At 37.5% G+C, this 25164-nt stretch overlaps 1 protein-coding gene across 1 annotated transcript in view; it reads left to right on the forward strand.

Annotated features, from left to right (window-relative positions):
* LOC131592446 (cystic fibrosis transmembrane conductance regulator-like) overlaps nt 1-25164 on the forward strand; it is an 87073-nt gene that overhangs the window by 26294 nt on the left and 35615 nt on the right. Inside the window, exons 8-15 of the mRNA XM_058863960.1 lie at nt 1146-1392; nt 3760-3852; nt 4385-4567; nt 7273-7464; nt 18227-18321; nt 20643-20729; nt 21608-22340; nt 23255-23383. Coding sequence (XP_058719943.1) covers nt 1146-1392; nt 3760-3852; nt 4385-4567; nt 7273-7464; nt 18227-18321; nt 20643-20729; nt 21608-22340; nt 23255-23383 — 1759 coding nt within the window. The remainder of the gene's footprint in view (nt 1-1145; nt 1393-3759; nt 3853-4384; nt 4568-7272; nt 7465-18226; nt 18322-20642; nt 20730-21607; nt 22341-23254; nt 23384-25164) is intronic.

Below are 25164 nucleotides of genomic sequence, written 5' to 3' on the forward strand. Positions count from 1 at the left end.
GGGAGTTTTAAGATCTCTTTGGCTGGCAGAAGTTGGTAAGATGCTTGGTGCATGTACAAGTCTCATGCATGTGTAATGGGAGCTGAAAAGGTGTTTCACACAGCACCAATGTGGATGGACTTTGGATGCAGACACTGGGTCAGTACGAGAGGACACATGAAGGTTGTGGTGCTCAGCCTTGCAAGACGAGCTATTGCCATCAGCAATGTGACTGCACAGTATTCCAGTGGTCATAGCACTTGCCCAGTAAATTGGCATCTTGGGGTCTAGCACCATTCCTAGCCCCAGATAATTGCTCTTGCAGGAGAACAGCTGTTCTGTCACTGCAGCAGAAGTGCTTCTGTCCAGGCAAAACTGAGCTGCAGTGCACCTGGGAGATGTGAAATGAACAGGAACAAAATGAGAGCAGTCAATGGAAATCTTCAGCACTGAGAGTTAGAGCTATCAACTCAGAAAATTATTTATATCCCCTAGATTATTCATCCTTTAATTTAATAGCTTGCTGTAAGATGCTTGGACCTTGTGGAAACAGCTAGGAGTAATTACTGATTGCATTCCTGACTGCACAGGAATCAGTAAGCTTCTCTGTAGACTGCACCTCTATGGAGAAGGGAGGGTGGAGAGCAGACTCCAGCCTTCCACCTCTTCGAACTGAGGTGAAGTGGCTCCTTAATTCATGGGTGAAGCCATTAGTAGGTTGCCATGCCAAAGAAGATGACCTTATAATCATATTGTCTATTGTAAGTTATTTATATGGTAACACATCGCAAATCTAGCATTTCAAAGTATCTTTTTTCTAGAGGAGTTACGCATCTAAATGAGTATGTGATGATGCTTCTGGGAGTACATCACCTACCACAGTGTTAGATGATTGTGGCTTATTCAGTATGCAAATCATGACAGATTATTGTTGCTTTGTCTGACATCTGTGAACACTGATGTCAAAATTTGACTCTAATGATTTTTTAGGCCTAGAAATAGTTTGGAGTCTTACTTTTTAGCTGCAGTTCTAGAAAATAAGGAGGATGAGTGAGCCTCTGAGTTGTTATACCAACAGTTCCATCCAAAATATTTCTAAGTTGTAAACTGTGAAATCCTACACTAATTATTTGTATTTGGCTTTGTTTTTTTTTTTTTTTTAACAGAACTGAACTAAAACTTACCCGAAAAGCTGCTTATGTGAGATATTTCAACAGCTCAGCCTTCTTCTTCTCAGGCTTTTTTGTGGTGTTCTTAGCTGTGCTTCCGTATGCTGTGATTAAAGGAATTATTCTCCGAAAAATATTTACCACCATTTCCTTCTGCATTGTTCTTCGAATGACAGTGACCAGGCAGTTTCCCGGCTCTGTACAGACCTGGTATGACTCTATTGGAGCAATAAACAAAATACAGGTAGGGTACATAGACTAAAATCTTCCCAAGTACGTAAGCTAATTCTTTATATCGTGTTATCTTGTCGGCTGATCAGCAAAAGCACACAGCATTTATGCTGACTTTTTGAATATATGTTGCTTTGACTAAACACCATGAAGTGTCATTATAAATCTTGATATTGTTCCCCAGGCAGCATAACCACATGAGCCTCATGCTACCTGCTTGCTGCTTTTTTTTTTTTATTTTATTTGAAACAGTGACATTTAGTTAGTTATTCTCACTGCAGGATAAGAAACTTCATAAAATCATGAAATCATGACTTGTGGTGCTTAAGAGATGTTTTCCCTTCAGAAAAGGAAGTCCAAAATTATAAGATGTGTTTTATATAGCATGGCTTCCAGGAGTTGCAGTCACAGATCTTCTGTTTTTCTAGACATTACTGGCAACAACAGCAGGATACTGTGCATTTTATGCAAATGTGCATCCCATTCATTATGAGTAGCAAATATAATTAAGGTACCAGTCAAATAATTATTACCCACCTTACCTACTGAGATTAATTGCTCATGTACCAGCATGAGAGGCTTATCTGCAGAGTAAAATCAGGGTGGATTCTCATTAACTCTGTCTTTTTTATCTGCTGTTCTGAAATTACTCCCTAGGAAGAGAATTCATACACTATTTTGGGGTGAAATCTTAGACCTTTACCATTGTATATTTATAGATGTAGGTTTTTTTGTAGAACATAGATTTTATTATTTTTGGTGTGATAAAAATAACTAATACAGAACCTAACGATCTTAATCAGATGTCTGAACCTCAGTCTAGAATAAGAAGTAGGTGTAAGATTTTTATGACTTTCAACTGGGCAAGAAATTCAAGAAATCTAGCCATAAACTTGTCGATTTGACTTTCAGAAGTCTGCCTTGTTAGGCCCCACTATAGGTTTTCCTTGTGCTCTCAGATTCCCTAGGCATTAGTGGAAGTATCTTCCTGTTTCCTGGAAGAATGTGTCCAATGCCCTGGACACAGTCACAGAACTGGCAAGCCCATTTGTCACAACATTGCCCTCACTTCACTGAAAGCTTGTTTTTGGAGATACTAGCAAATGGGTGCTCCAGAATCCATAAATAATCATCTCTGTGTGGCAGGTTCAGTATAGTCCCCATAGACAGACAAGACAGAATCCCAGAATACGAAAGCCCTTTCCTAGTCTTAAGAAATATAAATAAGAATAACAAACCACTCATACATCTCTCTGATTTAATTTCCACATCTGTTTAGAGAGTTGACTGGGCCAGGCAAATCCCCTGGATTATTGTATTTTCACATGTTTTTTAGACCATGATATTTCACAGTGTGCTTTCTCTGACTATCACTGCTCCAGGAACTCCACTGGATGACCCCTTTGTTATGAAAGCGTAGTTATAATTTACCCTTTTATTTTTTTTTTGTTTTCATAAACCATGTGTGTCTTGCCTTCCAGTTTTTCAGTTCCTGCTCTTCCAATCAGCTGCTTAATTGTTATGCCAAGAGAACTCTTCATGTTCTACTTGGGAAATCTGCAAGTATCCCATTGAGAACTGATTTCCCCATGAGTCTGCTTAGTTTTTCCATTTTATTGCCCACGTAGATCTATTTGCTTCCACAAAATTTAAAAAAGTAGAATTTGGAGGAGACAATACCTACTAGATCAATATAGACTATATATCGATACTACTATATCGATATCTACTTTATAGATATAGACTATATAACCTCAATGAAGTAATGGAACAGAGAGGCTGTCTTTCCTACATTAGCACAGGCTTACTCTTATTTCCCAGTGCTATCCTAGAAGGCAACATGAGCACCAGATTTCTGACTTGTGTCACTGAAATTACACTGCATCAGTGCTGCACATGCCAGGATCATTATCTGCCTTTTATTTTTGTTGGTAGAGAGATCATTCCAGCTTTTTAAAACTCTTGCAGTTTTGGAAAAGGGAGATACCAGCATGTAGCTGCTTCGTTCCACTGTTTACCAGAGCACAACCTTCTACATCTTACTCCAAAAGTAAAGCTTTATTTGAAAAGGGTTAAACTCAGAGGGGTGATCTTGCCAGATACAAGTCCTGAAAGCAAAACAAGTGCCAAGCTTTGATAGTCTTTCTAAATCAGAACTTTATGGCTATGTTTTCAGTAGCAATGAAAGAATTGGTAGTTTTAAAAACATGTCCTTCTGCATCCAAGAATGTTGTATAATTTCTATTTATGCCTCTTGCTGAAAGCACTGCAATGCAAAGTGCTACCAGAAGTATTAGTGCTCTGTGTAGGCAAATATGGACTGCTTTGTGCAATATGACCTTGTCCCTTACTGTTTCATCTGCTTTCATGGTGTTTCTAGGATTTCTTGCTGAAAAAAGAATATAAAGCTCTGGAGTATAATCTAACAACCACTGGGGTTGAGCTGGACAAAGTAACAGCTTTTTGGGATGAGGTTGGTACTTTTACCCAAACTATATTAAAACATAGAGTATTTTTTTTTTTTTAATTTTTTTAATATGTGCCATGATGCTCTAAAAAGAGCAGCCCACACTCTTTCATTTTAACTACCTTCAGCTCTCAGCAGGTGAGGAATACTTAGCAAGTAATTAATGCACGATATCAGATTATCCACAGTCAAGAAACTTTGGAAGAACTCTTTTAATAAGTGTTAAGGCCTGTAATAAGTAGTTTTTACTGACTTAGGCCAGCCTGAAAACAGGATCAGGCTATGGCATATGTAAACATTGGAAAAAATTATATAATTACCAAATCCTCTTTGTGTCCACAAATTTTGGCACAAGTCCAATACGTACATCAAAAAAAGTATATTTAAGAATATAATGAGTATTTTATTGATAGGCAAAGTAACATAATAAATGTAAGTTCATGTATTTTCATAAATCCATAGCATGATATACATATCTGCATATGCATGTTTTTTTTATATTTTATGGATATCAAATATATATCCATGTATGTTGCAGGGAATTGGAGAGCTGTTTGTAAAAGCAAACCAGGAAAACAACAACAGCAAAGCTCCTAGCACTGACAGTAATCTCTTCTTCGGCAATTTTCCCCTTCATGCCTCTCCTGTTCTTCAGGATATAAATTTCAAGATTGAGAAGGGGCAGCTATTAGCTGTTTCTGGATCTACTGGAGCAGGCAAGGTATTTATGTTTTTGCTCATTCAACAAGAGTCCTAATAACTATAAAGAATAATATTGTGTTACCTCTATTGTTACCTGTATATTTACTGTATTCTTGCTATCCTGTGTTTGCTGCAGAAATGATGGCTGCAGGAAAAAGTATGGATAATCTGCAAGCTTCATTAAAATATTTACTTTATATTTTATACTGTGGCAAATATGAGTTAGATTTTGATGGATTTTTTTGTAGTAGAAGGTTACATAATTATAAGGAAATATCAATTTAATGGCAAAATATTTTCCCATTGGAAGTAAAAGGAAATTTTACAGGAGTAATGCAGACTGAAACCTAAAGTTAAGGCTCATGGTGAGAATCTCCCTGCCTTTAAAAAAAATGAAGAATATAGAATAGATATTCTGATGGCTCAGTGTGCTAGAAAGCATTTATTTTCCCTGCCTTGCTAACATTTCAAGGAAAAAACTGAACACAAGATAGTTGGTAATCTGACAAGGCTGATAGGTATGTAGCCAGGTGCCCTGGACATGTGGTGTACCTGATCACCCAGCTCTGCTTCCTATAGTGCCTCACTTGGGCATCCTGAGACCCATGTGAAAGCCTGGGGAGATGCTGCTGAAATTGGTGGTTTCCTGTGAAAAGTTGTGGTTTAGATTATTCATCATTTTACTAGCCCAAAATGTTGTCAATGCACTTAGTTTGCAGATGACACATCCAATTAACATCATTAATATAAAATGAGTTGAACTGTGATACTGTTATTCACTTTGAACAGCAAGTAATTAGATGAGTCTTGATGAGCCTTTCATTTTTACTGGATTTTTTGAGGAGATGTGAAAGTTAAAACAAATGTTCGTTATACTTCTCCTGTTTAATAAATTATAGGTGAAAATATTATGATTTCTTTTACTTGCATGGGGTAAAATCTTTGGTCTGTTGGAGTCAATGACAAAGGACCCATCAATTTCAGTATGATCAAGGCTTCTTATTCTTCACGAATGATCCCCACAAGGGAGAGCAAGGGACTCAGAACATGAGATTGTCCTTAAGATGATATGTTAAGGTGCATTTTACTGTGATACTTTCGAATTAACAGAACAGTTTATCTATTGCTATTGCTAATGCTGGTAATTGTAATATAGAAGTGTGAACTAGAAAATGCTGAAGGATGTATGTATATCTCCTTTATTCTGCTACATAGGAAATTGAGGAAAATTCAGATTACACTGAACAGTCTATGTGAGTATATACATACAAAAAATTTTCTCTTTCCAAGGCAATAAAAATAAAAGCCTTACTCAAGAAGTTAGTATTATAAAAGTCAAAAAATAAGGTTTGCCTCCCACCCACCACCCCCCAAAAAATATTGCCCTTCCTTTACACCTTCTAAATGTAAGGGTTCCTTCATGGTGCTTGAGACTGTTACTGTATGTTCCAGGAATTGTCAGGCCCATGAAACAGACTACACAATTTTATCTGTATTAACTATTTAATCTACAACAGGTATGAAGCCTGACATCAGCTCTTTAATATTGCTTCAGTATTAGATAGGGTTTGCTTTGGTCTTATTTTGTTTTTTAATTTGTGTTATATGGCACAAGATGCAGTGGTTTAACATCCAGTGTACAAAACATACTGAGCAGCTGTCCTTTGCAAGACTGGGAACTTCTTACTCAGCATTTTGGAAAAGTCAGATTCTGGTATAGAGGAAGGAATCTCATGAGACTCCCCCAGTACATTGTATAACTTGCAAAAGGATCCTGGGCTTGACAGCATTGAACTGTGACTTAGACAGATTTTTTAGGTCTTTGGCTGTTACGTCCCAACTTTGTTGACTGTTTATTAGTGATAAGAACACCACTGCAATGGCTCTGTAACATATTTTTCCGTGTATTTCTCAATTCTATTCTTTGATCTAGTAGCCAATCATGTGTGACAAGGTTACTACAAGCTACTGATTAACTTTGAAATTATAACATGTCAGTACTGAAATTGCAATCAATTCTTTTATGAAGGGAAATAGTAAATATACTTAGGTCATGCATTCACGTAAATGAGTTAAGAGTTACAGAGGAAAATTCAGATCATACTGAGCAATTGTATATACTTACACAAAGAAATTGCATTTTTCAAGGCAATACAGATAAAATAGTTATTAAATGAGCTAAGAGTTATACAGGAGAATTCAGATCATAATGAGCAATTGTATATATTTACACAGAGAAATTGAATTTTTCAAGGCAATACAGATAAAATAGTTATAAGCACTAGCAAAATTATAAACATGAATTATGTCCTACAAAGAACAAACAAAATAGTCACTGATAATGTGAAAAATCAAATAGATTTCTCTATAAATACTAGTACCTTATGTCTGTGTGTTTCACAGATTGATTTTTACCTTGTAAATTTATTGATAGCTTCATTAAAATGACATGCTTTTGCAGTAGCATGCCTTTTTTACAAGATATCTTACACGATTTTTATCATTTACTAAATTAAGTTTCTCTTATATTAGAGGCCTTTCAGAATCACACATATGAAAATCTCCACTAATTTCAGTTTGCACTAAATCAGTACTTACAGGGATACTTTTGACAAGACAAATATGTAATTTAAGTGACTTAACAGAATGACTCCCACATTGTTCAACATTTCTTTTTGTTGTACAGATCTCTGATATATTAATCAAGAGTTAATGTTTTTTCAGACTTCTCTTCTGATGTTGATAATGGGAGAATTGGAGCCTTCACAGGGTAAAGTTAAACACAGTGGAAGGATATCCTTTTCACCTCAAGTTTCCTGGATCATGCCCGGAACAATAAAAGAAAACATAATTTTTGGTGTATCCTATGATGAATACCGGTACAAGAGTGTCATCAAAGCCTGCCAGCTAGAAGAGGTTAGTCATCTAGGACTTTTAACACCTGTGACTCAACCCAAGTGCAAACCCCCAAAGAAAAGGTATGGGAATGGGGCTTAAAGCAAGTGAGAAATTTCTGAGATTTAAGAAACTCAGTCTGACATTCGAATTTTGTGGAATTGCAAGTCATCTTGTTGACAGCTGCTTGGGAGATACACTGACATTGACTATTCTGGTAGTTTACACAACATAAGCTAAGTAAGTAGGCACAGATATTATATGATGTCTGCCTTCTCAGCCTTCCTTGCTAGTTAAAAACCTGAGTAAACATACTGGTGTTGAAAAAATTATGTACAAATATATTATTCCAATTTTTTTTTAGGTCATATTTCTTCCACATAAAGAAGCTTTTCCTTACAGTTTTGGAAATTAACCTGTTTTTCTCCTTTCTTTTGCACTTAAAAAATGGCTCCAGGGATAACCTTAATTTTGTGGCAGAAATCTGAATTATTTAGCAGAAACATCTTGACTAAATTTGGGATTTCTTCTGTGTATACTCTAAAAGTTCTTGCACTGGAAATAATTGCAGGATCGATCTTTATGTGACATGTAGCCCAAAATGAGTATAATCATATCAAAATGTCCTTTTATGTGTTTGATGTTGTCAGAGGGTAGTGTAGGGAAATACATTTTACACATGGCAGGGTACAAAAGGAGCCAGCATTTGCGACCTTTGTGAAATTTTCTATGCCTTAAGATTTTGTCTGTAATATACAACTAAAAACACTATTCAGCTGTGCTGAATAGGATTTTCCTTTTGGCTACATAGTGAAACATATTTTCCCTTAGCACCAGTCAAGCAAGAAACCATGGCCAGCCTGTTTAAAAATAAGATAAGGTTACTACCACGGATTATCTCAGAGCAGGGTGTAGTTAAGCAATAAAGTAATATTTCCCTATATGTTTCTGACCATATCAGCTTATGTTTAGATTTTTAATTTGGTTTGCTGGAAATCTCTTTGGAAGCTCCTGAAGACAGGAGATTTAACAACTTCTGTATCAGGCTTTCTGTGGAGTTGTCCTTAACCCCGGTTATGAAAGTTATAGTTAACGCCAAATCCCCAAGAAACAACTGGCTTCAGCAGTTCACAGCTGCCCTCACTCAAGGAGGCTTCCCACGCCAGGCCCCTCCTAGAGCAGCAGGTGATTACTGGTGGCTCAGTGTCCCAGCACTGTCTGATGGGACAGCTTGGTGTCTCAGTGGTCGTGGGATGGCTCGGTGTCTCAGCAGGCTGCAGCTCCTTTGTTCTCCAAGCAGGCTCAATCAAGCCAGCTTTGATCTCTGTTGCTGCAGCTCTGTGCAGAATTATATGCTTCACCTCCTAGCAGGGCTTATTATTTGAGATCAGGTTTGATACTTTTACTTTTTTTTCTCCTGGACTAAATAAATTGGGCTGCCTGAAGAGAAGGCAGAATAGTCTGGAAGGAAGCCAAACACATTACCTTATTTCCATTATTATGCTTTCTTGTCTTGTTAGCTTTCATGTATTAGTTACCAAACGAGTCAGTATAGAAGATTGAATGACAGATTTCAAATATTAATTCCCTGCTTATTCCCCCATGTGACCTTTTAGGGGTTTATTATATTAGTGCTTTGCACTGCAGTTTGTGTGTGTGTGTTCTCATTCTTCAGAAAGGAGAAACGAGTTTTGCCTGAGTTCACTCTGTCCCCTTCTCTGCAATATTCGTAGGTAGTGATATATTCTGCCTGAAAACAGGCCTGCTGAGTCTAATTCTTATGTAGAGCCCTCAAACCAAAGGTTGGTGAAACAAGAGGGTTTATTTCCTTATTGCACATATACTCCAAGTCAGTTAATATAGAGCTCTTAACATTGGCTAAGTCAGATTTATTTCCAAGCTCCATACTCACCAAAATGCTTTTGGAATACAACTACATCTTCTTTGACCCAGTGGGCAAGTAGATGTGTTAGCAGGATAAAAAGTAATATACCTGTGAGGTGACGCTTTTACTTTGCCACTTCCACCATCAACCTATAGAAGTAGCAAACTGAAGATCTAGCCCAACTCATAAATTTGATGTCTTTTCCCCTTCTTCTTTATTAGTACCAATAAAATACTTCAGGTCATTCTATGTGGGTCACATCCTACCATTTATGTGGACTTGAGACTTCCAGACCACAGTGAGTAGCCTGTTCTTGTCTGCAGCAAAACAGGATGCTGAAACCAGGTGATGTCACAAGGCGCTCTCCACTTCCTTTTAGGTCTATAGAGATATAGAAATGATATTACAGGAGTGTTACTTAAATAATTTGGGGTGCATGAGAATTTTTACAGAAGTCAGTGCTACTTTTTCCTGACTGACTTTTTTGATTTGGTACGTAGTTAATTTACTAAGGAGGTATCACTTAGAGCCTCTTAAGAGTTGCTAAGTACACAAAGTAAATTTATCTCTATGAAAAATGGAAAGTGCAAGTAAATATTTCCCAGAGCTTTCCATATTTTTAGGTGTTCAAGAATAGAATTTTCCCTGTATATGAAATCAGATCTTTATTCAGAAGTTGGAATGTGTCTTGTGTTAGATTCTGTAAAGTTGTAGAGAATGGCAAATCTGATTATGTTAGTCATTACCTAAACAACAGATTTGCTATGGTAGGTTTTTCTTGAATGGAAGAATTTTTTTATGTTGTTCTAAAATATATTCTCACAGCTTTGCATTTTGTTCTACGTGTGTGTGGAACCATCAAAAGGAAGGTTAAAAAGATGATTTCTTCTCCAGGTAATTTTGATTAATCACAAAAAAATATTACTGAAAAGCAGTGAAACTATGAGCAACAAAAGGATTTTCTTATATTTCTTTTATGAGCGTACATAAGTTTATAGGAATTCAGAGCACTAAAATGGGACATTTTTTAGTCCAAGTAGTTCAGGTAGCTACATCTGTACTTCCTTAACTCTCATAAGAGATTTCTCTCTTCAGCTTCTTAATCTTGTTGCCTTGATGTAATTCACCTACCCTGCAGTTGTGCCATTATACCTGTTCAAGATGTACTGTGAAACAGAAAATGAAGATTAAAAAGAAAATGGTTGTGGTATATTGGAGATCTGCCTGCCTCATAAATGCTATGCCGAGATAGTTTGACAAAGTGTGTTTGTGTAGGGCACAACGCACTAGGATGTCAGTCTGTGCCTGAGGTTACAAGCTTAATTAGTTTGTACATGTCTCTCAAGTATCCTTTTCTCTCGTGCATGGCGTGGTTCTTGTCTCACCCAATGCCCTGACATGGTGTGTGACTGATGGGCAGCCAGACACAGGCAATGGACCTGCAGTACTGTTTTGTGAGTCTGCCTGTGGGAAGCACGTGTTTCAATGGTGCTCCTTGGAGTGTTGTCCCCCTTGATGATGCATGTGACAGCAGTAGTGTCACAGGTTTCATTCATGGTCCCTGGTCCTCACAGCTCTTCTCTGTAGCATTCTCGGGCACTTGGGGAGAGCAAGAGCAAGGGACACCACAGAGCAACCCAGTCTGAGTGTATGAGATCTGAGTTGCTGAAACGATCCCTAATGAAAGACAGTCATGTGTTGAACTTGATTACAATTACATTTTTTGATTATATTTTTCCTTTGAGAGTAAGTAGGGCATCAGAGGAGTTAAAGTCATGTTTTACAATGTTGTTCTCATTACTGCAGTTTATAAATGGGAAGAGGTTAAGAGAAAAGCAGTAAAAGGTGAAAGAACAAAAAAGAGTGCTTTGGAGTTGAGGTAAAGAGACAGTTGTAATTGTGGGTTTCATTAGTGTTCTTGATATCCAAAAGAAAAAGCCTCACTGGCAAACATTCTTTCTGAAAGCCTGGCACCCACTGAGTATGACTGCAGTGAGATGCAAGTTGTGTGTAGACACTGCCCATGTTTTTGTGTGATGCTGAACTCAAGGGAATACCAATGCATTTAAATTACATTACACATTCCGCAAAACATCACAGTAAAAAGTCTTCAAGACACATAGGAAAAGGGTTACCTGTTCCTTCTCCACTACCCTCTTGCTCTCTTTTCCTTTTCTTGAGAAACTGTTTATTTTAACAACCAAGAAAGCAGGATGAATGCTTTATTTAATATGTCCTCTAAAATTAAGATCCCAGTAAGCAAATAAGAAAGTGAATGTTTTAACCTCCTAGGTTAAACCATTCTAGCACAGATCAGTAGTCCTTACCATTTGTCCTTTATTGAAATTAATTGTTTCAAAAAGAGTACTTTTGAGTTTGCAGTATTACCTCAAATCTATTACCTCTGAAGTCTTATATTGGCATACTTTAATAGAGACAAGATGAGACGTAGTTTGTATGGATTCTGAGCATGTTTTCTAAAGGCAGTCCCCATAGGCAAGTTTAAAGGTACTCAAAAAGTAAGATAAGATGAGTTGGTGCTGTCACAGCAGCACTTTTGACAAAGTGGTTTACCCTTTTAATCAAGTACCTTTCATCACATTCATAATAAAAAACTGTAGCAAGAGAGTCTGAATTTTTGTCTAACACATCGAGTTCAAGTGTACTGTAAAAGCCACTGAGATATATGAACTTCCCAAGTTTGTATGTCTGTGGAAACTTGCCACTAAATCTGAAGTAATTCTACAAGTGTGACTTTCCTAAGGATTATATTAATTGGAGGTTGTATTAATGTAATGGCAGGGATAACATGAATATAAATGGAAGTTTGTAGGACTTAATTTGTAGGTGGTATGTGGGTTTGCAAAATCCTTTTTACTCATGTTATAAAATATGGGAAAGGAATGTGACTTGATTTTCAGATATTTAGATTAAAAAATCAGTATTAATAGCCTGCTATATGCAGGGTATGGGATTTTTGTTTGATTTTACCACTTGATAAGTTAAACAGGTAAAACCTCTAGGCAGCTGAAACAGGAATTTTCATGTTTAAATGCTGTTACCATTGAACAAACTCATCCTAAGAGAAGGCATTCCTCCAGTCAAGACTACAGAAGCAGGCCTGGTATACTTATTCTTGTTTAAAAATAAACAAGCATTATATCACATTTGATTTGGTTCAGTAGTTCATGAGTTTTGAAGCCATACTTCCATAACTTCCAGTTTTACCGTTTTGTTATGTAAGTGATATTTTTCCACCTAGTCAATTCATTTGATCCTTTAATAGTTACCTCAGAGTCCATAAACACATAATGACAAATTACCTTTGAGAGATTACCACTCTCTAAGTAAACACATGTTCCGATTTGAAAGACACCAGCTGCTCATCAAGGTAATGTTTAACATCACATGCAAGTAGAGGAGGTGCTTCCACGTGAAACTGAGTTATATGATAGTACTAAAGAAGTTTGTGGCCAGATTCTGTAGGGTTTTGAGGTGGGTTTACTGGGAGTGCAGGAGATTAACTTTCATCTAATAACTGGATTATGGAGAGATTAACTATAGAAAGAGACAGTCAATAGGCCAAGCCCTGGTTTGTGTTACTGTGTATTCAATGTCTCCTTGCAAAGGATGGTATCCACCCCGGGGGAGAAGTTCACTGCGGTGTCAAGAATGCTCCAAAACAGAAACACATCTTTGCATCCCATGTACTGCTCCAGCTCCTTTATCTGTGCTGTTTTTGGGTTGGTTTTTGTTTGGTTGATTTGGGTTTGGTTTGAGTTGGGGTTTTTTTTTGGGGTTGTTTTGTTTGGGTTTTTTTGTCACATGACTAAATCAGTAGGTGCTGAGAAGTTCTTATGTCAGTGAGTGAAATACTTTGTGTCGTGATTTTGAGCCTCGTTTTCACAAGGGAAATGGACAGATTACAGAGCGTGTGGAAGAGAGGAGCAATAAAGGGTTCAAGTGTGGAACAGAGTGCTTTGTGGTATGTAATTCTCTACAAGAGGGTATTAAATGGTAGCTTGGTTATCTAATCATGTCTATGGTGTAAATTATGCGAGAGCAAGTGACTTAACCTGTCTTCACAGCTGAGGAGAGCCAACGGCATGTCAAGGTGAAATTTATCACATCCTAATATAAACAGCTAAAAGAGTATAAATGCCTTTTCAGACCAAAAGGCCACTTAATATGTTGCAGATTTACAGAATATCTTGAGTTGGAAGGGACCCACAATGATGATCAAGTCCAACTCTTAAGCCCATCTGGGGACTGAACCCACAGTCTTGGTGTGGGTCTTGGCACCACATAGAACCTCCCAGTACCACCGTTGCACCTCAGACATCTGGGTCTCAAATCTGGCTACCTTTATGTTTTTCCCACCCTACACTGGTGTGATCCACTGGCCTACACAGAGTCCTCTAACTGAAATTCTTATCTATGGCCCAAAATCATTGGCAGATCAGCTGTGGAGCTTCAGACAGTGAGTTTTCTGGGTGAACTGGAAGTTAAGAGGCCAGCACAGGTTCTTTGTAGCAGGGGAAAATGTCTATTAGAGAAAAACTCACAAATGCACTGACTTCAAGAAGTTTATCAGTGATTACATAAATATGTATAGAAGCTCCTCCCCCTGCAGTGTTCTCTGTTGATATAATTTGGTTAAAAAACTGTTTCAGTCAAGACAGGTCTCCCTACCCCTTTCCCTGTCTTAGGTACAGGGCTCTGGATTGGTTACCTTGGATGTTGTCCTATCTTCTGTGCCTTTTCTGGAATCGTATTTAATTCTCTTACCCTGCATTTAACCTACCCACATGCGGTGCTCTGGCTACTTCACATTTCAAAGATGTGTTCCACAGAAATATTTTGCCATAGAGAAAGCAAGTTTTGCCAGCATTCATGTGAGTTTTGGGTGAGCCTGACACTGTTCAAGGTCACAAACTGTTGCAAAAACAAAGCTTATGCTTTTGGATAATGAATCCTTTCTAAATGGTTCAGCTAAAATCTAACAAAAGCCTTGGCTTACAGAATCACAGGGAGAGAGAGGAGAGCTACCAAAATAAAATAAAATTAAATTAAAAAGAAATCTTATTTGAAATAGTTAAAAGAAATCTGTTTTTCTGGCTTAATTCCTAGCAAAATGAGGATTTAAATATGTTCAGGCTGGTTACCTAAAGCCAAGATACAAGAAATAATTGGAAATTCTTCATATTTTAAAAATTCATAGAAGTATTCTGTAGTGGGTATGAGTCTGAAATACAAGTTTTGATTTCAAAACTTTAAGAATTCAAAAGATGATGATGATGAAAAAGGGAATAATTCAGTAGCAGTGAAATTAGGGGGATCTTCTGGGAACTGTGAAAATAAGCATAGGGAATGTTAATGGCAGTGAAGAAAAGGCAGGGGATAGAGATGAGTGTAGAGGTCACCATAATAAAAACAGAAGGTAAATAGAGAACTGAAATAGGATGAAGATGAAATGCAGAGAGTCAAGACTGCTGCTCTGTTCCATCAGTTTCATGACTGTTTTGTCTTTTATGACGGAAGGCAGAAGAGAGACTATCGAACTCCACAAAATTAAGGACAAATTTAAGGAGGAAAAGGAAGTCACATAAATAAAATACTTAGGTTCTATCTTTAGAATTGCTCGAGTAGTTTGAGTAACCTTGGACATATTAAGCAACTCTTGATTGTTAGAGACTATTTTCTCTAGCAATCATGCACTCATGCTTTATTATCTTCATTGTTGCTAATGATTTATCAAATGACTGTGATAACAATTAATCTCTACAGAAAAGACTTGGAGTGTGAAGTCCATTCTGAGGTTTCCTTTCTTAATAACAAGATCATATTTCCTATTCACCCTGAAGCTATCCTGGCTGTATTCTTCCTTACCAAGCCCAAAGGTATTACGAGGGCCATTCCTTTGCTCCTGAGGTAGATGAATATGGCATTTTCACTGCAAAAAATGCAAATAGCCATCAAAAAGGGTACCTTCTCCTTGAGTGTGCAACTTGGGATTTTTTAGCACCTCACATTAGAAGCATCCACAAAAATAATGAGTATCTGTGGTAACTGTAGGAGTTTTCATTTATGAATAGTTACCAACTGATTTCTCAATTTAAGCATTTAGAAATAGATTTGCTAGAGAAAATCCAGTGGCTACTTCATACTTCATTAATATGCCTAGTCTTGTGCCGTTCAGCATCATTACATTAGGTTTGTTCCTGGCTTGATTTCACTTCCTGCATAAAATGACAGCAAGGATGTATTTGGACCAGCCCTATGTACTTTTTTACAATAGGTCATGCGTGTTCCAAAAAAAAGCATTGTGTGTCTATTGGACTTCATTACTTTGTTTATGCCTTTGAAAGAAATTACTAAACATTTTTAAATTATTGTAATTACAGCCTGAAAAGTTCTTTGTCTGTTGCATGCCATATATTATCTTGAGGTGAAGGGTAGAGGAGAGCAGAAGGGGAACTCATTAAAAGTCTGATTAAAATTCCATGTTGACACACCTGCAAAGAAATATATCTGATGAAACCCCTCAACCTTTAAAGCAATGGGAACCCTGGAATGAATTTCACTACAGCTGGGATTTTACCCTGTTTGCAGGAGAAGAAATTCTGGGCCCAGTTCTTCACTTGGGTTTTTTGGGAAGGAGTGGAATTAGGAAACAGTGAGGGCACCAGCACCATTACAGGCTGCAGTACTGGTAGAAATGGGAAACAAATCAGCTTAGAGATCTACGTACTAAATCATGCAAACCCCTTATGTTAATGCCAAAGTTACAGATGAATAACATGACTCCTGCATACATCATGAGACCACAAGTGATCTGACCAGGTTGTCTCAAAGAAATGCTAAAAAGCATTTTATGCCAGAATTTCTTGTGTTCTTTCTAAATTCTTCATGACTTACAGGAAGGTGATTTTGTCACATTCAGAAAATTTTTCTTTAAAACTGCTGCTGGCACTGTTTTTCACATTCCTCTTTCTGCAAATACTTGAGCTGTTATGTTAATACCAGGGATTTGCTTGTCCATTTAAGAGAGGGAAATAACTAGTTAATGTGAGAATAATTTAAAAGTCACCTGCAATAGATTTTCCATAAATAAGAGCGTCTTGATTTTAAGGTCAGAATCCTCTAAGTCAGGAAGTAAATACTATTATCAAATTAGAGAGTTGTGAGAATCTCCCATTTCCTGATAGGCCGGGCAGACAATTTCTTGCTCTTGAGTGGCTGGACCCTTCATCTGTCACTGTTCCAAGTCTGAACAGCATTGTTCACTCATTGTTCCTGAGGTCAGGGCAATTTGCAGGAGAGGAAGAAGGAAACATTTTTTGGAAAGTTATTTATTTATTTATTTATTTGTTTATTTATTTATTTATTTATTTATTTATTCTGCAAAGCCTCAGAGGCCTGGAATGCCAACAGGCTGCCCAACAGAGAGTGCTCAACCATCAAAATCACAGCAGGGGCCATCAAAATTGGATTGTATATGGCTTTGTATGAATATGGCCTTACAGAGAGCAGCTCAACATAGAATCTGGGTAGTATTGCCTTAAAAGTGCCTCATGTGTCTTCCAGTCTGGAAGCCATAGGATTTCTGTGGGTGCTGCAGAGAGCGTGCAGACAGCTGAGCTCCTGCCCACCTCTTGGCTGCCTGCAGGACGAGACCCCAAAACAGGATACCCCTTCCAGAGCATGGCCTAAAGAAACTCAGCTTCTGTCAGATAATGCATGCCACTATTTTTTTTCTCTCAGAAGATGCACTCAAAAGGAAAATATATGTGGTGCATGAGAGCACTGGAACTGATTGTGTCTAGTCCTGGATGCCCCAGTCAGCTTCCTTGGCTGTGGGGGACCCCTGCCTTGGGTGAGGAAAGCTGTGCACAGGCACTATGGTGCTGCTGAGCAGTGAGCACAGGCACAGGCTCCTGGCACAGTCAGGGATTCCCACTCACTGCATGGCAAACTGCCCTGAAACTGTATCCCCTGGAAGCCTGGGTGCCATGAGGCACGGGAAGCTCATCCAGCCTGTGTTTCTGCTGAAACTATATCCGCCACAGTGATAGCGGTGTCGCTGTATTGGCTTACAGATGTAGGTCAGGCTTGAAGGCAGAATTAATATTTTTTGTTAGAGCAACTCTAAAAGTGGAAAAACTAGACAGCCTTCAGGCACACAAGCCGTTCTTTTTGTCTTCACTTCCATGACTTTCTGCGGTTTACATGGATCATCAATTTTAGTACTAAGTACTCCTCTTAAGAAAATTTCTGACTACCCTTGCCAGTGGGACACAAGAGTGTCCTTTTCTCCTCTCTGTGTCTTGTATGAAATGAAATGGTATTTTTCTGCTTTTATCCCTAGCTAAAGATTTGTTTTTAGCATAGTCATGAGTTCTAAATAATTTACAGCCCAAGCAGTGGAACTTGGTTCCCAAACCTTTGGCAAACCATGAGCGTTCCTGGCTGGGAATGCTTGTCAAGCCTTTCTTAATGAACCTGCCTGAAGTATATATTTCTCTGGGTTTTGAAGAGCTCAGAAACAGAGTTTGCTTCTTGCTTTCCCTAACTTCAGCAGCAAGGGCATTTATCATTACACTTGAGCAGTCTTGGACTGACATTGTATGAAGATACATTTCTTGCTTTTTGGAGATTAACTATTCAGACAAATATTTGTCCTTAAGATCTTGTAGCTCATGATTGATTTCTGCAATAGAATGATATCACCATTTCTGATTACATAAACAAATGAAATAAATAAACCTCTATGGAACTTTTTTTTTATAACTGCTATCCAACCTGTCTGTAGACAATTGTACACTATGCGTTCATCAAGTCTGTAGCTTGAGTTTCTTGGACATTGAAAATACTGATTCTTAAAAAAAATGTTAACAGGATATTTCCAAGTTCCCAGACAAAGATTATACACTGCTGGGTGAAGGTGGAATCATTCTGAGTGGAGGTCAACGAGCACGAATCTCACTGGCAAGGTGAGTATTTTGCTTTTCAAGTAGTGTGCTGTTTCACTTATATGGAATGTATTATGACTAAGCATTTAAATACACGTGGACTATGTCCTGCTAAACAAATATCCTCCAGGTATATCAGAAACTTGATTTTACTATAAGAAATATGAGTTCCACTGTGCAATTTTGTTTATGATAACCTGCATATCAATTTAATGAATTTTAAAAGTTTGATGTCAGACAAATTCTATGGCTTAGCATAAGATGAATCTTTCCCTCCTTGATGTGAGATGTCTTTGGAAGTTCAGACCTTTAAGTGAAGATTTTTATGTACTGAAGAAACCCATAGAAAGATATAAATAAATATTCCAAGGTCTTTCCCTGCTATGGCTTTTCTTCAAAGTGGTTTATATATTGATCAATGGCATACTGCCTGTCTGCAGATCAATGGAAAAAAAAAGAGGAAAAAAAACCAGCCATGTTCCAATGCATTTTGCACGAACACTTTGGGTTTCTCTCTGTCATAAGAAAAAGAAAAGTAGAAAGCAGTGACTAGTCAGTATGTATGAATAACGGCCTTGTCTGTTTGACCTTCCTATGTTAGTAAGTAATTCTGAAGGTCTAGAGAACAGTAACATAGGTGTTTGTCTTATAAATTAGCTATGTGTTTCAGGAGAATCACTTAGCTATTGTCAGAAATCCAGTAATGACAGCTCTGATATGTAAATGGCCCCATTTATTTCTGTTCCAAGTGCAAACTGTGTTGATTCCCATGCCCAGAAACACTATGTGGAAGTAAAATCACATTTTAGTGATCCACACTGGCATCCCATGAAAGATGCACATGTCTCTGTGAAGCTAAAAGATGGGATCATTAAAATAGAGAATCTTTCAGTGTGGGTTTGTTTGTGAGACTGAAGAGGCATATGGATGGTTCTGGTTTATGCAGTAAGAGGAAAGAGGAGGGAAAGATCAGGCAAAGCTTTGAAAGCATGTAACCCCAAAGCTACAAAACCCACTTAGATTTTCATTTGAAATGCAACATTTACACCGACTATTTCCTAGACGCTATGGATAATCATGTCTGTCACGTTTGGGATAGTCATGGCTCGTTTCCTGGAGGGTCACAGAACTTATGTCTTTATTGTCACCTGTAGAATAGTAATTTTTAAAACAATTGCATGTCATAAAGACAGTGACTGTCTTAGATTTTGTCCAGGCTCCAGTCCAAGCTCAGTGTGCTACTATGTGTGCAGGTATTGAGGTGTGGGTTGCAGATGAAGCTCTGAAAAGTTAGAGGTGTAAATTTAGGATTGCAGCCCTGGGTTGTACCTGGGCTGATAAACTGGACATTATATTCTTGGACTGGCTGCATAAACTTAGCTAGTGTAGTGTATGCAAGGTCAAGTAAAATGAGAATCTGTGATGGAAGTGACATCAACCAGCTGTCATGAGAAGCAGGTAGAGATTGTGTGAGTCTGCCTTTCTTACAGAGCACTGTCATTGCCTGCAGCTGCAACCATGGGAAAGAAAGGACCAAGGGAAAAACACAGTGCATGTCCTGGATTTGAGTCAGCTTGCTGGCCTGGTACCCTAAAGCCAGTAACTTTGTAGCTACTAAGTGCAACCCACAAATTATAGCAATAAACCCTGCAAACTTCTTGCTGATAAAATCACCCAGAACAGTGTGAATTTTTGTTATGCAGCCATTACATCATAATGTATGGTCAGTGAAATCCATTGTGTTAGAGGATTTTTAAATAAAGTTGCTGGTTTTATTAACATAATGAGCTAATACTGAGGGCTTTTCCTCCTGGTGGTTAAATGTTTTCACACTGATTAACATTAAAAAATACAGAAATGCAGCTGCCCATATTTCTTTATTAATTATCCTCTGATTGATAATGCATAGTAATTTTCATTCTCACGGAGGAAGGCAGGGGGTCTTTTTGAACTTCTATTCAAATTTTATTCCCTCAGGCTCCAGTAGATGTTACAGTAGACATTGAATTCCCATTGAAATGGTCATTGTACATTGATGGGGAATGTTGAATTCAGGCCATAAACAGATCTCTTTTCCACAGGGTAACCTGTGGAAAAGATAGATCATTTCATCATTGTTTCATTGCACAGAAATTAATGGAAAACTGAGTTAGTTCGTAATGTGGTCTGCAGCAAGAAAAGGCTTGAAATGTGTCTTATAAGCACGTTTCATGTTAAACTCCAGCTCCATATTGATGCTGTAGAAAGTCTATCAATGAAAAGATTTGGTTCTTCATAAATTATATTCATTTAAACTTATAAGAGGTGTGAAAGTTAATGTAATTTCTATTTTTTCTGTTCAGGGCAGTGTACAAAGATGCTGATTTGTATCTTCTGGATTCTCCTTTTGGACACTTAGATATTTTTACAGAAAAAGAGATATTTGAAAGGTATTGTATGTTTTGACAGATTGTGTTTAGGAATCTCACCAAGCAGCACAAAGTAAAATGAAGGGTTTTAAATTGCCATACAAAAATACTGAAGTGATCAAAATTATACCTGTTGGGCCATTCATTTTAGGGTTTCTCACAGTATTATGTTGTAGTATTATGTATGTATTTTGAGTATTTTGTGTTAGTGGTAGGACAGTGCACTGAGTGGGGAAAAAACCTGGTCCAGATGTGTTACTGCTCCATCTTGCATCTCAACGTATTGAACCTCCTGTAATCTCATACCCGCAGTGTGTGTGGCTTCATATCTGACATGTCTTTGTATCAGAAAGGCTTTCACTTTAAAACAATTACCTGCTTTATAAGTGTAATTTTTGTTTTACAAAAAGGTATATTTTGACTTGTTTTTCTAATCGCTGGATCTTGAATCACTTGAAACTGCCTTCTGAAGATTGGCAGCAGGTTGGCCCAAGTCAAAGACTCTTTGCTTGTCCTTTTGATGAAAACAGTAAGGACACACACTGCCATCCATGAGCTTTTCAGCCACTGTAGTTTTTAAGTTTTGAAACTGGAGTAATACTCTTAAACCTCAGATCAGCAGATCTGAGTAATCCTAAAATGAAAATAAATACTTGATGATGAACTTTGTGGATTGACCTGAAAATGATTAAATTAAACCCCTTTTTTGGTTCCTGTGATAAAGCACTCACCCTTTACACATCTCAGCTTTACCACCTCCTTTGTAGTTTGAAGGAGCAACCAAGATTGCTCATACTGGGAGCAGAGCAGGTAAAAGCAAATTGAAAGTGAAAGGATAAAATAATCATTTAATCATGAGAAGAAAAAAGTCTAAATGTTCACACTTCCGTCTTTTACAGCTGTGTGTGCAAGTTGATGGCGAATAAAACTAGGATCTTGGTTACTTCAAAATTGGAACACTTAAAGATTGCCGACAAGATATTAATTTTACATGAAGGAAGCTGCTATTTTTATGGAACATTTTCTGAACTTCAGGGTCAACGGCCGGACTTCAGCTCAGAGCTGATGGGATTTGATTCTTTTGATCAGTTCAGTGCAGAGAGAAGAAATTCAATCCTTACTGAGACTCTCCGACGATTTTCCATTGAAGGAGAAGGTATGGGATCACGCAATGAAATAAAGAAGCAATCTTTTAAACAGAAATCAGATTTTAATGACAAAAGGAAGAATTCCATAATTATTAACCCCCTTAATGCAAATAGGAAGTTCTCAGTAGTGCCGAAGAACGGGATGCAGGTCAATGGGATAGAGGATGGCCACAATGACGCGCCAGAGAGGAGGCTCTCGCTGGTACCTGACTTGGAGCAGGGGGACGTGGCTCTGCTGCGGACTAGCATGCTCAAGGCTGACCATCTGCTGCAAGGACGGAGGAGGCAGTCGGTGCTGAACCTGATGACGAGCACCTCTGCCAACTACGGACCCAACTTTTCCAAAAAGGGAAGTACAACATTTCGGAAAATGTCTATGGTGCCTCAGACAAACCTGTCTTCTGAGATAGATATCTACACCAGGCGTGTGTCTCGAGACAGTGTCCTGGACATAACTGACGAAATCAGTGAAGAGGATTTGAAGGTGTGTGTTGATTTGAATTCATCTTGGGTTTGGTTATGGTGGTGGCTTAGTGTAATATACTCATCTGTTTTTCTACTTGACTATTTCCTTCCTAATGTAGCATTTCTCTGTGGAATATGTTTTTTGAATACCTGTGAAAATTTTTAAACTCAAGTATTATCTTGAAATTATTGAAATTCTCACAAATTTATTTTGCTTTATTTTCTGTTAATTTTTGAGTGCTATCTGCGGGGAATTTCAATACAGAATTTACATCTCCTGCACTTTACCTTTCAGATTATTTATGATAAAATATAATTTGAAACTACAACTTGGAAAAACATTGTTTTAAAGCATTTATGTAAAATTCACCTTTGAAACATTAAGGCTCATAGGAAAAATAAAATACATTTGAAGTACTAGCAGTTTTTAAAACTGGAATTTGATCAAATTTGATAAATTTGTTAGGCTGCTCTTCTCAGGACAGGAAGATTTTCTGGTGGAGTTTCTTCAACAGAAACAGATGTCCAAGGAAAATTTAAATCCATAATTTGCAGAAGCATTCCCATTTTTTCATTTGAGCTCAACAGAAATAAAAAGCTCAAAGTGTTTACAAATTTACTCTAAAATCACAATAATAATTTTCTTTCTCCATTGAAAGAAAATAGCTGTTGATTAACAGTTTTAGAATCTGGTAATGCTGGACAAATCTCATCTTCTCTCATTGTTATCTGAAAATTTCAAATAATCTCTTGATTGTATTTTCATAGCAAAGGTGACTCAACTAGTCAGTACCTTCCTCTCTAGCCATTATCAGCCAATTTAATGCTTCAGCTCAATTACTTGCCGTGAGTTATATAGCATTCTTGTGTCAGAAATGCTCATACAGAGATATTATTAGCATTCTTACTCTTATTTTACTGATTTTTTGACAGGAGTGCTTCAGTGATGATACTGAAAGCATGGGTACTGTGACTACATGGAATACCTATTTCAGATACGTTACTATCCACAAAAACTTGATTTTTGTTCTGATTTTATGTGTGACTGTCTTCTTAGTTGAGGTAAGAATATCTGTGCTTGGTGTCGTGTTGCAACAAATGATGTTTGTTCAAACTGTTCTTTGTGAAAATGCATAAAGCATCAAGACAAGCTCTTGCATGTATTGCTTATTGACAACTACTGCCAAATAAAATTGCAGTGACTTTTCTACTGTTTAGATGAGCATTTCTGCACCAAAGTTAGTGGTTAGTGCAGAGTAGCAGAAGACCCATCTTCTCAAATTATCCAGGTTATTTTCTGCTATGTGGTACCATAAATAAGAATTATTGCCCTACGCAAGTCTCTTGTTCACAGGTGAATAATCTTCCTTTAATAATCTTAAAAATTATCTTTGCAGAGTCTTGGGGAGTTAACAACAATAATTGCCATAATTTATTTTTTTTTTATGAGCACATACATAAATTCTGGAAAATTGCTTTGAAAAATGAGTTAGTAGGTTTGCTCCTGGCGAAAGAAGAGTGGTAAGTAAGGCACAGTGCTGAATGCCTGTGGTGCAGTTAAAGATGGAAGGGGTGTTCCTGCAGCATGCAGAGAAGACATTTTCCAAGGATGGTGTAAAACACTGGAACAAGTACTGAAGAACATCTGTCTGTTTGTGGACATTTGACTGCTTTTCATATACCAGAAATTGCCTGCTTTTTTGTCTTGTTTCTGAATTTAGGAAAGAATTTTAGCATACAGAACCTCTTAATGTTCTCTTCTACAGTAAATATCCTAAGCCAAGTATTTTCCAAAGGGAAGGAATATGTTTCATAGTGGGAAATCAATGAGGTTGTATTCGTATGTCAGCTTATAAAATATGGCGCCGATTTCTCTCGGTGTTTTTCAACATGAACTGAATGAAGAGAAGAATCCATTAGGAATATAGGACTGGTTTCTGGCAGATTATCAGCAAAGGGTTTTTAGCAGTTCTGCAGTGAGATTCAAACATTAAGTATCATCATAGCTGGAGAAAGATGTGACTGATGGTATTCTAAATTTACACTAATGTTATATTGCAGGTGATATAAGTTAGTTCTCTTGTACCAGGAATAAATCTTGGAGCTTAGATCTAGTTTAACATCCCAAATTTTTAAACCAACTCCAGAAGCAAGAGAGTATTTAGATGTATTTCTCTTCTTATCATGTAAGTTTTATTTTAATGGTAGTGGAAAATGGCTATGTAAACAACAGCGAAGCTGAACATGGGTTCTAGAGGCAAAGGAAATTTTAATTTTAAGGTATATCAGATTTATCCCTGTATAGTCAACATATATTTCTAATGCTGATTACACATTTTTGCTTTTATTTTAGACTAAACCTTTTTTAAACAGTTCAGAAGCCTCATCTTCTAATTGAAAAAAAAACCCCACTTTTGAGAAAGTATGTTTCCATACAATTTAAACTTTCCAGTGTGACTATTGTTGAAGTAAAAGCCTCTTGGTAGATGAATGGGCTGGAAGATATCCAACTGCAGCCCGGTGTTGAGTAAATCTCTGAAATACCATACCAAGTATTTATGTGTCCTGTGCTAACAGTTTATACCCTTCCAACCTGAGACAATGAAGAGAGAATAGTGATGAACATCCAAGTAAATTGAAAGTGGTGTTTTTACACCCTTCAGATCTGGCTGGGACTACTGTGGAAGTTCTGGAGATGCCAAAGTGAGTCCACACAGGTCACCATAAATAGGACCAAAAATGCCTGTTTCCTAGGTTTGCAAGGTTTATGTTGTGTAGCTTACTTAACCAGCTCAGAACTGTCTCATGGATATAATACCCAAAGACTAGGGCCACTGAACTGC

The sequence above is a fragment of the Poecile atricapillus genome, chromosome W (genome assembly GCF_030490865.1).
Source record: "Poecile atricapillus isolate bPoeAtr1 chromosome W, bPoeAtr1.hap1, whole genome shotgun sequence".
Taxonomy (NCBI): domain Eukaryota; kingdom Metazoa; phylum Chordata; class Aves; order Passeriformes; family Paridae; genus Poecile; species Poecile atricapillus.